The 12,802-nt window shown below is 41.6% G+C and overlaps 1 protein-coding gene across 2 annotated transcripts; it reads left to right on the top strand.

Annotated features, from left to right (window-relative positions):
• The first annotated feature begins 362 nt into the window (after positions 1-362).
• On the top strand, positions 363-12,519 carry lrrc59 (leucine rich repeat containing 59). Of its 2 annotated transcripts, none has more exons than XM_034038513.3 (8): positions 363-568; positions 878-997; positions 1,773-1,832; positions 3,396-3,554; positions 6,749-6,853; positions 8,488-8,560; positions 8,988-9,161; positions 11,620-12,519. In XM_034038513.3, the coding sequence occupies exons 2-8, from the start codon at positions 893-895 to the stop codon at positions 11,874-11,876; spliced, it is 933 nt and encodes a 310-aa protein (XP_033894404.3). In that variant the 5' UTR covers positions 363-568; positions 878-892; the 3' UTR covers positions 11,877-12,519. The 2 variants fall into 2 exon arrangements, with proteins under 2 accessions (XP_033894404.3, XP_033894403.3); XM_034038512.3 differs by having other exon boundaries at positions 365-568; positions 881-997.
• The last annotated feature ends 283 nt before the right edge of the window (positions 12,520-12,802 follow it).

The following is a 12,802-nucleotide window of genomic DNA, read 5'->3' on the forward strand; positions in this document are numbered from 1 at the left end:
GTTTGCTGATGACATATGCGAAGTTTCAGATCAATCGGTGCACCGGTTTCCAATAAGATTTTGAAAGGTTTTTTTCCAAAAAATGCGTCAGGCCGCCATCTTGGTTGATGCAGAAGCACAGTTTTCTTGCTGATTGGTTACACCGCGTGCGAACAGAAGCAGGTCAAAGTTTTCGGAAGAAAAACAACAATAAATAAATAAATAAATAAATAAATAAATAAATAAATAAATAAATCTTTGCAATAACAATAGGCTTCCCCAGGCATTCTGGCATGGAAGCCTAATAATAATATGAGCATGTAGTTTGTTCTTCCACCCACTAGGTTGTGCTACACATTTTGGTCGCTTCCACGACCCTCCTTTGGTGTGTGAGTGTTTGTGCCAGCTGGAGTTTTCAATGACGTGGACATCGAGTTCCGTAGGAAGAGCCGATGCTGGATGAACTCATAGAATGGTAGAGAGCGTGAACAGTATATGTTTGTAGTTTAACTTCGTCAGATTGGTTTGACAGAAATACAGTGGCAGATCATTTATTACATCCCATTGATTCTGAACAACAGCATTGCGGGTGAGCTTTTTTCCAATTTATGTGGTTGATAAATCATACCAACTTCTGGTAATCTCAGTCAGATACGTTTACAATACACACTTCAAATAGGAATGAAACATGTTTTTCCAATACATAAATAAATAAGTAACGCAAAAACAATGAGATGTGTCCCAAAAGACTTGTGTTTCAGAATACACGGTTGCTAGTATGTTACGAAGTACCGTGATTCTATTACGGTGTTTTCCTACGGTTACTGCTTTTATGGCGTTTAATACAAGGATTTGATCTGTCGCGCGGTTTTGACATGTTTTTTTCTCCCTTTTTAAGCAGTTTGCAGGAAAGATGAGCAAAACAAATGGCAAGGCAGTGAATTTGAAGGACAAGCTGGACGGCAACGAGTTGGACCTGAGTTTGTGTAACCTGACGGAGGTGCCTGTAAAAGAACTGGTACGTGTCACAGAAACAGCTTGCCAGGCACACAGCAAATAACCTGCATCACAACTTCAGAAACAACCATGCATCTTAGTGTCAGTGCGCCTGGAATGCGTGGCAATGGCACGGACTAGTCTGGGCGCTTCAGTTCAGTACAGAGCTAGCGAGCAGAGACAGACACATTGTGGATTGTCTTCTACAGAGGTCCAAACACGGCACTGTGATCTGAGCCGGGGTCAGACCCAGGCCTCCGGAGGTGAAGGCAGCAGAGAATGAAGAATTAGCCTGCTTGGGCGACTGTCTCAAATTAAAATGCAGGTTCCATGCATTCCCGTCATACGGCCTAACATAAACGAGGGTGGTTTATATGTACCCTGGGGATGCATGAGCAAATCAGTGCAGTGGGCTCTATTCGCAAAACTGTAAATAGGGATGGTTTTGTTTTTTTAGATTAAAAGATTACCCCCCCCCCCCCCCCCCCAAAAAAAGGGTATACAAACGGGTTCATGAACTGCAGACTTTGTCTTGATTTAATTAATAAAACCGTCCTTACAAAGTGGTCTGTACAGTTTAGTGAATAGGGCCCAGTATGTATTGATTTATAGATGGTATTACATTGTATCTGCCGGGACTAGACTGAGCAAAGAATCTCTGCTGTGTACTTATTGTTGTTTTTTTCACCAGACATTAATCCAGAAATGCTGTGTCCTGTCCAGCCCTCAGCTCTAGAAACTTCCCTGGGAACAGTGCTTGTATTGATTTGCAATTTCCCTCTCCTGTTTGTCTCCAGGCTACTCTTACGAAGGCTACTGTGCTGGATCTTTCCTGTAATAACCTCACAGTTCTTCCAGTAAGTAATCCAGGGTTCATGCATGCATTTGAAACCTTAGTGTCTGCGTCTTTATAAAATACACGGCGGGATGGTCTTACTTTTAAGATGATTTTACTTTTGTGTTTGTAGAACAAACTACAGTAGTCTCATTTGGTAGTATACATTACAATACCATCACAGTACCTGCGTCTACATTTTGTAGTAGTAGCATGAGTAGTTATTATGGCATGCAATGTTTTCTCCAGGCAAGTTGGAGCAGCGTTTCTCAAACGTGGGTCACGTGATCACAAAATACTGTCATACCTTAAAATCCTTAGCATTTCATTACAGCGCATATACACTTAACCTCTAACAGTAAAAGATGTATTATTGCTTTTCTTTTTTTTTTTTTTGTTGAGTAAACGGGTCCGAGATGAGTGTGTAACTCAAACACCTCTTCTGAAATTAATGTTAATTTAGGTAAGGGACTTGGAGTCTTGAATTGGTAATCGGGTTTGTGTAAAATAAATAAGTAAATGTATGAAATCTGATTTATTTACCGCCGGTTTAATTCCAGTAGCACATGATCTGATGCATATAGAGATCAATTTGGGGGCCGTTCTGTTCTTGCTCACAGTATATTACATTTGTGGTTTATTGGTTGACGATGATTTTAAATCATTAATTATGTGTTGACAGCGTTCTTGTTTCATGTACTTCATAGTCACAGTCAGCTTCAGATCCAAATCAGATCCAAACTCACCCAGCATTAAAGTATTTTTTAATGTTATTCATATATTAATTTTACTCTATACGTCATTAATAAAATGTGCCCATGTTAATACTAAAGTTAGGGGGGGTTCAAGGCACTTTAGAATTCGCTAAATTGCAGGCAGATGCACAATTGTATGTGTGTGGTTTTTTTCCCCACTTTATTTAATGCAGTTTTACTTCAGATTGTCATTGCAGATTTCTTATTTGATTAACACAGTTATTTTTGTGGGGCATTTTATTAGATGTGAAAGTAACGTAGAACCCCTAAAGTGCCCCTCCAAAATTAAATATGGGCCCCCAGTGTGCTGTACTCTAGAATCAACACTGTCTGAGATGTAGGTCCTGTATTATATTAAATTTGGGCCCCCAGTGTGCTGTACTCTAGAATCAACACTGTCTGAGATGTAGGTCCTGTATTATATATTACACACATAAATGTTTCCTTAGGCTGAGGGATGGCAATGCTGTCTCCTATATTGTGCTTGCCACAAATACATGTTTCTTTAGGCTGATAGGTAGAGCAAAGTATGATGTTGCCCACGGTGCATTACTTGTTCAGTGTTGTTGCCCACGGTTCAGGAAAGGTTGAGGATCACTGATCTACAGTAATTTCATATGATGTTGCACCGTGGGTTGGGGGGGGTCGTCGCAGCCTGAAACATTTCCACAGGGGGTCCCAGCAAAGAACCCCTGAGTTAGAGCATGCAACAGAGTGGCTGTGTAGGCTCTGCATGGAAACAGAGTGCTGTTCTTTGGCAGGGATCAGCACAGTGTTCTCAGCTGTGTTTATACTTGCACTGATGTATCGAAATGGTGTAATCCTTGCAGTCTGAGTTCTGTGGCCTCACTCACTTGATGAAACTGGACCTCAGTAAAAACCAGCTGGTGCAGCTGCCCCCTGAACTGGGACGTCTCGTCTCCCTGCAGCACCTCGACCTCTACAACAACAAGCTCTGCAGCCTGCCCGTCAGCCTGGCACAGCTCAAGGTAAGCTTGCCCGTCAGCCTGGCACAGCTCAAGGTAAGCTTGCCCGTCAGCCTGGCACAGCTCAAGGTAAGCTTACTCGTCAGCCTGGCACAGCTCAAGATAAGCTTGCCCGTCAGCCTGGCACAGCTCAACGTAAGCTTGCCCGTCAGCCTGGCACAGCTCAAGGTAAGCCTGCCCGTGAGCCTGGCACAGCTCAAGGTAAGCTTGCCTGTCGGCCTGGCACAGCTCAAGGTAAGCTTGCCTGTCAGCCTGGCACAGCTCAAGGTAAGCTTGCCCGTCAGCCTGGCACAGCTCAAGGTAAGGGTTGTTTTAGCTGGAAGTGAACAGGGTTAGAAACTCACAGTAGTCCTGCACCCAGTCCTGTGTTTTAGAACTCCCCTCAATCAAGTGTGTTATGTAATGATCAGAAGGAAGGGGTTGTGTAATCAAACACTTCTTAAATAATGTGTTCCTCCTCTAAAGCTGCATGACCAACTCATTTTAACAGACTCAGGTGTCATAATCAATTATTATTATTATTTTTTTAATGTCACTAAAGCTGTGTTTGCTGTGAAGTGTTAAAGCTATTCAATAAAGACTACTGCTTTTATTGAGAACTCTGTGGATATGGACTTGATTTTAAGGGGAGTTGCCGTCTTTTTTTCCCCTTTGTTGCGGTTTTCCACTGGAGGAGATTTTTGTATGCAGTTGTCCCAAGACACTTTTGTAGCGCCGCCATTCACACTGTTATAGGAAAATATATAAATATATACAGCTCTGGAAAAAATTGAGACCACTGCAAAATTATCAGTTTCTCTGGTTTTACTATTTATAGGTATGTGTTTGGGTAAAATGAACATTTTTGTTTTATTCTATAAACTACTGACAACATTTCTCCCAAATTCCAAATAAAAATATTGTCATTTAGAGCATTTATTTGCAGAAAATGACAACTGGTCAGAATAACAAAAAAGATGCAGTGTTGTCAGACCTCGAATAATGCAAAGAAAATAAGTTCATATTCATTTTTAAACAACACAATACTAATGTTTTAACTTAGGAAGAGTTCAGAAATCAATATTTGGTGGAATAACCCTGATTTTCAAGCACAGCTTTCATGCGTCTTGACATACTCTCCACCAGTCTTTCACATTGATGTTGGGTGACTTTATGCCACTCCTGGCGCAAAAATTCAAGCAGCTCGGCTTTGTTTGATGGCTTGTGACCATCTGTCTTCCTCTTGATCACATTCCAGAGGTTTTCAATGGGGTTCAGGTCTGGAGATTGGGCTGGCCATGACAGGGTCTTGATCTGGTGGGCCTCCATCCACACCTTGATTGACCTGGCTGTGTGGCATGGAGCATTGTCCTGCTGGAAAAACCAATCCTCAGAGTTGGGGAACATTGTCAGAGCAGAAGGAAGCAAGTTTTCTTCCAGGACAACCTTGTACTTGGCTTGATTCATGCCAAAGCTGCCCGATTCCAGCCTTGCTGAAGCACCCCCAGATCATCACCGATCCTCCACTACATTTCACAGTGGGTACGAGACACTGTGGCTTGTAGGCCTCTCCAGGTCTCCGTCTAACCATTAGACGACCAGGTGTTGGGCAAAGCTGAAAATTGGACTCATCTGGGGGTGCTTCAGCAAGGCTGGAATCGGGCAGATTTGTCTTTGTGAAGGACGCATGAATCAAGCATTTTACCCAAACACATACCTATAAATAGTAAAACCAGAGAAACTGATAATTTTGCAGTGGTCTCTTAATTTTTTCCAGAGCTATATATATATATATATATATATATATATATATATATATATATATATATATATATGTATATATATATATATATGTTTAAAGCAGCAATTCTAATAGTTCATTTCAAGCAGTATGTATACAATACTGAAATCTGGTTATACCAGCGTCTTCTGCTAAACACAGTTCTAAAGCCTATGAATAATTTCATATCATGCTTATATTAATAATAGTAGTAATAATAATAATATTTTAAAAAGTGAATGTATTGTATTGCTTTTTTATTTCTAAAAGTCTGATGTGAAAGATTTAAGTAATTTTTGCAGCACAATCCTATGTGTGTGTGAAAACATGAGAATAGAATAATTGAAGCCTATGAGCCATTGAATATTACTTTATGTAGATTACATATATACTGGTCTTGGTCTCAAAATTTTGATCTTGACTACATCACTGCCCAAAACATGTGGTATCCCGCTTGCAACCTGTTCAGAATACCGCTGCTAGAATTCTGACTAAAACCAGGAAAAGTGAACATATTACCCCTTGTTTTGGCCTCTTTACACTGGCTCCCTGTGCAGTATAGAATTGATTTTAAGATTTTGCTGTTAACTTAGAAGGCCCTGAATGGATTAGCACCTAGTTATTTGCAGGAGTTATTGACCCTGTATCTTCCAAACCGCACTCACTCAGATACTGAGAGATTCATACATGCTTTTGTATCTTCTAGAATTGATTATTGTAATGCCTTATTAGTGTATACTCTTATTTAAATGCTCTGACTGTGACAGTTGTATGTGTGACATGCTATACAAATGTATTATGGTTTGTTCTTTTTTTCTGCTATGTACTTTACAGTGCTTTGCGATACTTTTGTATAAAGCGCTATATAAATGCAATAAATAATAAATAAATGTCATTTCAAGTACATAGCCTACAGTGTGGTACTGACAACTACTGTACTGTACTGTACCATTCAATTTTTCTACAATATTGTAAGAAAAGTCAGTCGCGTAGTGCATACCGCTCATGTGTGCCTGGGTGCGGACTAGCGGTGTTGCACAATGAAAATGCCCAGCGGTTCCGCGTCGTGCCTGTCTGTTCCAGGCTTTATCCATGCAGTGATGAGAAGTGCAATCAGTTTAGAGAAGAATTGCTAGCACCTGGTCATCAATATACCTCCAAAGCATGTGAAATCAGGCACTAGTGAGAGTTTCTAACCCTACAGTATTACAGCTTGGACCCATGATTAGATTCTTGAGATTCTGTTGGAGAGTATACGCTAAAACTGGGCAGAATTCTGTATAAAAGTCATTCAGCACACTCAAATGCAGTGTTTCATTGTATCTTTTTTAAGCATTAAAGTAGACAGAGCATATCAAGACCTCTGTCTATATACAGATCTGCCCTGTGTCCGAAGGGATCCTTCACTGCCTGTTGCTCACGCTTGTGTTTCTGTCAGAATCTGAAGTGGCTCGACTTGAAGGATAACCCCCTGGAGCCGTCCCTGGCCAAGGTGGCAGGAGACTGCCTGGACGAGAAGCAGTGCAAGGAGTGTGCAGCCCGGGTAAGAGCCCTGAACCTGGGGCAAACTTCAGTGTCCTGGGAGGTGTGAGGATGAGCTGCAGATACGAAGGCATGTCTGGAATCCCTGTCAGTGCCCATGATCTCACTTCACTGTAAAAAGTTTGCAGGGCCGACCAGTTGTGACCTTTTGATGTGGTTCAAATAGGATGAAAATGCCGTGCTAGTAGAGGCTTCTCTGAACGGTTTCGCGTCCTAGAGGACGAGGCGGTGGTATTGCTGACATTTTTGGTCAGGAGTTTGCTCTTATGAGAATATGGGCAGTTATTCATCATTTGAAATTTTAGCGTTTGTGGTTTGTATCCAAGTTCCTATTGAGGTTGTAGTTATTGTCATCCTCCAAGACTTAAATTGTCTTTTTTTAATCTGAATTTGATGACCTTGTATCGACACTTGCTGTTAACCATGAGAAGATTGTGGTGTTAGGTGATTTTAATGTGCATGTTGATGTAGAATGGGATCCCCTTGGAAGAGATTTTATGATATTGCTCGAGTCCCTTGGTTTCACTAATCATGTTACTGGCCCTACTCCTATTCATGGCCGTATAAAACTGAGCTGATTTTACCAGTGCTTGCTAGTCAATTAACTAGTTTGAAATGAATTCGAAGCAAATCGAAGCATTTTTGTTTTGGCTTTATTGTTAAAGATTTCACACGTGGCAATACTGCCCTACAATTACTGCATGGTAGTACTGTGATCATTCCACTGTGTTATGTTGTGAACCATAGTTTTAAAACTGAAAGACAGCAAATGCTTATCATTAAAGTTTACTGGTTCTTAAAATGAAGGGTTATATAAGAACGATAAATACTGTAACTGATTAGAAGGCCTTCTTTGTTGTTCTCCAGGTTGCTGCAGTTACATTGTAGATGCTATAACGAGTTAGTGTAAATGAGATACTGTTTTAGCAGACATATTTAATTAAGTAAACATTTAATTGAATGTTTTTGGAATTAAAAGTATAAATGCAAAACTGACTTTTTTTGTTAACGTGCTGTGAAAAAATCCCCCAATGTATAAATCCGCCAAATTTAATACAAGCCAAAATTTATGGTATATATTAACTTAAAACAAATCTCTATGCTGACACCTCCAGGCATGCCAAAGTTTTTAGATGGTGCTGTGGATCTGCCTGCTGCCTTTTAAGCTTGCATGTTTTGGGATGAAGTCCCCTGCCATCCGAAAATGTATGTTGTTTATCAGCTTACTATGTAGTAAGCGTTGGTCACAATTGGTAAACTGTAATTTGCAGTGTTAAGTTTGCTCTTATTACGATGGATTGGTGACTGGTTTGTGCAAAAAAAGCAAGTACCACAGACAAGAGAGGGGGGCGCGGCCCAAAAAGTTTGAGAACCACTGTATTAGACGCCACTCGGATCACTGAATGCCAGGTTGCTTACTGTCCCCCCCCAAAAAAACCCCACAGGTGGTAGAGCATTCAGTTATAGGGCCCCAAAACTCTGGAGTGATCTGCTTAGCTCTGTAGGGGAAGCCCCAAGTGTCAGTGCTTTTAATAGAAGATTAAAAACACACTTTTATAATTTAGTGTTTTTATGCTAAAATGATTTCTCTGCCTTGTTTCAGTCTTATATTGTGTATATGTGTGCTCTGTGCAGGTTTTACAACACATGAGAACCATTCAATCAGACCAGGACCGTGAAAAACAGCGCCGCCTGCTGGCAGAGAGAGGTGGGTACTGTAGGAAAAAGTCTGGTCTTGTACTAACCTTCCACTAGAACCTAAAGGCTTGCTTGTAGTGGGTGAAGTCCTCTGAAGATGGAATTCACTCATTTGGTGCTTCACTTAGCCACATGCTGCCCCCTGCTAGTTCGCTACTGTTACTGACTCATCAGTAGGATTTCTGTGTTTACACATTTGAAAACTGCAGTAAATTCAACTTTATACACTTAATGATTTTTGACAAATTAACATACAGGTGTAATCCATGAAATTTGTATGAAGCTCTACATTGCTGACAAAGTGCTTACTTTTAGGAAGCAATATAAAATGCACTTGTATAAGCCATTGAAGCAACAAACACCCAAATGAATAGAGTGCTAAATGAATTTGGAGTGGAAGTATGGCTGTGTGTAAATTGGCCTCCTGTACTCCTCAGAGCGGGAGAAGAAGCGCGAGCTGGAGCAGAGGCTGCTAGAGGCGAGGGAGAGAGAGGCCCGCAAGCGAGAGAAGGCCGAGGAGAAGGAGAGGAAGAGGAGGGAGTACGAGTCACAGAAAGCAGCGCGGATCCACCAGCAGGAGAGTGAGGAGAAGACAGAGCGTGAGGAGCAACGTGAGTCACACGCTACATTCTCCCCAGCTCCCAGCGGGCTGGTTTGCAGCTGACTTGTCGAAGCACAGTACAGGGTAGAATATTTGAACTCAATAGCAGTTTGAGCCATTCCATCTTTGTAAGAACAAACCTGACCTTAATCTGATACAACATGCACTTTTATACAGCTGTGGCTTAGAAGAAAACCTGAAATGGCTCAAACTGCTACACAATGAGAGCCTTGCATTCTTCAGTATAGGTTGGTTTCAAAGACCAACTGTTTAAGTTTGAGAATAAACACCCAAGTTTATTATTCAGACCCCACATGAGCCTTACCCTGCATTGTGTGCTGCACTTTGGAATCTGTGTGGTGTCGGGTAGGACCATAGTCCTGTAACACAAGGAGTGGATAGGGAAAGGAAACCAGGTCAAAGTGGTGACAGGTAAATGGCTTTCACCTGTGTTAATGTGAAGCCTTGTTTAATACACCTTGAGAGAACAGAGAAGCTGCTCTGTTTATTATCAAGCTCTTTGGAAGGAGGGGTTTATGGCTAATGTGGTGCTGGGTTCAGCTGAACACACTTTCAAACAAGTTCAGTCCACAGCTCCTCTCCTTCACTGTGCACCTCTCTGAATCCACAGCTCTGCCAGTCCCCTCTCCTTCACTGTGTACCTCTCTGAATCCACAGCTCTGCCAGTCCCCTCTCCTTCACTGTGCACCTCTCTCTGAATCCACAGCTCTGCCAGTCCCCTCTCCTTCACTGTGCACCTCCCTCTGAATCCACAGCTCTGCCAGTCCCCTCTCCTTCACTGTGCACCTCTCTCTGAATCCACAGCTCTGCCAGTCCCCTCTCATTCACTGTGCACCTCTCTCTGAATCCACAGCTCTGCCAGTCCCCTCTCCTTCACTGTGCACCTCTCTCTGAATCCACAGCTCTGCCAGTCCCCTCTCCTTCACTGTGCACCCCTCTCTGAATCCACAGCTCTGCCAGTCCCCTCTCCTTCACTGTGCACCTCTCTGAATCCACAGCTCTGCCAGTCCCCTCTCCTTCACTGTGCACCTCTCTGAATCCACAGCTCTGCCAGTCCCCTCTCCTTCACTGTGCACCTCTCTCTGAATCCACAGCTCTGCCAGTCCCCTCTCCTTCACTGTGCACCTCTGAGTCCACAGCTCTGCCAGTCCCCTCTCCTTCACTGTGCACCTCTCTGAATCCACAGCTCTGCCAGTCCCCTCTCCTTCACTGTGCACCTCTCTCTGAATCCACAGCTCTGCCAGTCCCCTCTCCTTCACTGTGCACCTCCCTCTGAATCCACAGCTCTGCCAGTCCCCTCTCCTTCACTGTGCACCTCTCTCTTTGGGTAGCTGACTGACAACGATTTAGGAACAGGGTCTTGTAAAACAAAAACTGGAGGTTATTCAATTAGATCAGAATGTAATTAGATCACAGTAGTAACAGTGGTCAGTGTTTTAATATTAAATGAAATGTTGCATTTGACTTTATTTTAAAGACAAAGCTACACTTTTAAATGCACCCTGTTTAATGATTTAAACACTGACAGTATTCAGATCAGCCCCATTCAGATCAATTAAATCGACCCCTGTGTTAGTGTTACAGAACATCCTGTAAAGCTGTGTCCTGTTTCTGTATCAGTGTTTTATTTTTAAACATATCACAACAACACCAACTTTGATTTATATATAGCGCCTTATTATGTGCAGATCTGCACATCTCAAGGTGCTTTACACAGTTTTAAAAAATACAATATCATGACTCTTTTAAACTTTTAATCTTGGGTCATAACTGAGTAATTTCTCAACATTTACTCGGCGTTGGCAAGGAGAAAAATAAAATTCTTCTAAGATTCGCAGTGTATGAAAATCACACTCCCTCCTGCAGCACTCGTTTCAATCAGAGCGGCAGCAGTGTTGCAGGAGGGAGCATGAACTGGGTGCACTGCGATGCTTACAACAAAAAATCTCTCTCTCCTGCCAAACATTCCTGAGTAAAAGTTGAAAAAAAAGTAATTCCCTAGTTTATTTACCTGTGATGTGTGACTAAAATCATGAATATATATATATATATATATATATATATATATATATATATATATATATATATATATATATATATAATATAAATATATGAAAATGCTGCGATATGGGAAACACAGGATACAGCAAAGTATTGTGTTTCTTGTAAACACTGCTGGGGGTAATGTAACACTTTGACTATTGAAATTCAATCCTAGAGTTCAGAGGGTGGAGCATGTACTTGTCCTGTACCCATTTCTGTTTTCTGTGACTACCTTATTATGTACTTCTTTTAAACTGAGACATCACCCTATCACACTTGCATAGTGATTGATTGATAGTTTGCTTGTTCTGATCTTCAAAGTGAGGGCTGCTAACAGTTTGTATTTTGGCTTGACATCTCTTTATTTCCCACAATCTAACCCTTTTTGTCTTCTCCTTTCTTAGGACATGCCTCAGCCACAAGCTCCGCCCCCAAAGCGAAGGTTTCTGTGATTGGTGCTCTGCTGAAGCTGCTGCTCTTCCTATTGGTGGGTGTGGTGGGCGCGGTGGCGGTGTGTCAGTGGACAGAGCTGCGGAGGGAGCCTGTCTGTCGGTCTCTCAACACTCTGTACGAGGAGGCTGTGAGCATGCTGCAGGAGCAGGAGGTGGTGAGCAGGCTCCTACAGAAACTCTCCCCGCAGCAGCAGCAACAGCAGCCCTGAGCAGCTGGGGGGCAGGGCCAGGGCTGCTCAGTTGCCTATAGATTTGGTCAGGTTTTTGTTATTTATTTTTTCAGTCAAAGCAAAAATGGCTTTATAAAATACCAGAACTGCAATGGCTGCCTGACACTTTTTTGTTTTGACAAATCAAATCTTATACAAGGTGTACAGCTTAACAACATGATATCAGCATTCCTGCCAGACAAAATGCATACAAATGGATGTGATAAGAAATCGAGTGAAAGACCAAATACTGTTTGTAAATTCAAGGAACATTTACATTGACTGCAGAACTATTTATGCATCAGAATGAAAAACAAACCAATGTGTTTGCATGGCCTGTGTTTGTATGAATAGGGCTGTATGTGTGTTTCCACATTCATGCACACAGACGTGCTGACAGGCTGGGACACTGCATTGTTCAGGGGTTCCTGTCTGTCTTGCTGTTTGTAGTTTTTTCCAAGACATTTTGTTTCTATTATCTGCCAGACTTTCTTTAGCTTTCAGGGTGCAGTTTGAACCAACAGTCCTGGATTTACTGCTGTATTGGAAATACTAGTTTGTTTAGGTCAGGATTACAAAGTGATGCTTTATTCTGTAATGAATCTTGAAAATAAACACTGCTATTGATTTTAAGACAGAGGCATTCAGTTGTGTTGTGCTGTGTTTTTTTTGTATTTGTCCAGGAAGCTGCTTTTTTTATGCTGTATGCTTGTGAAACCAATCACATACATGCTTGACAAGTCACTGCTGAGCAATCCAGTTGTGTGTGTATCTATCTATCTATCTATCTATCTATCTATCTATCTATCTATCTATCTATCTATCTATCTATATAATTACACAAACACACACACACACTCTATAATTAGTTGTAGTGAAAAGCTTTACATACCCCAGTGGAAATTTATTTCTAGAATATTCTCAAT

This window comes from Acipenser ruthenus, chromosome 17 (genome assembly GCF_902713425.1).
Source record: "Acipenser ruthenus chromosome 17, fAciRut3.2 maternal haplotype, whole genome shotgun sequence".
In the NCBI taxonomy this organism is placed as follows: domain Eukaryota; kingdom Metazoa; phylum Chordata; class Actinopteri; order Acipenseriformes; family Acipenseridae; genus Acipenser; species Acipenser ruthenus.

Coding starts and splice junctions, on each gene's coding strand:
- lrrc59 (XM_034038513.3), top strand. CDS start 893: ATGAGCAAAACAAATGGCAAGGCAGTGAATTTGAAGGACAAGCTGGAC. Junction 998..1,772: donor AGGTGCCTGTAAAAGAACTG/GTACGTGTCACA, acceptor GTTTGTCTCCAG/GCTACTCTTACGAAGGCTAC. Junction 1,833..3,395: donor ATAACCTCACAGTTCTTCCA/GTAAGTAATCCA, acceptor TAATCCTTGCAG/TCTGAGTTCTGTGGCCTCAC.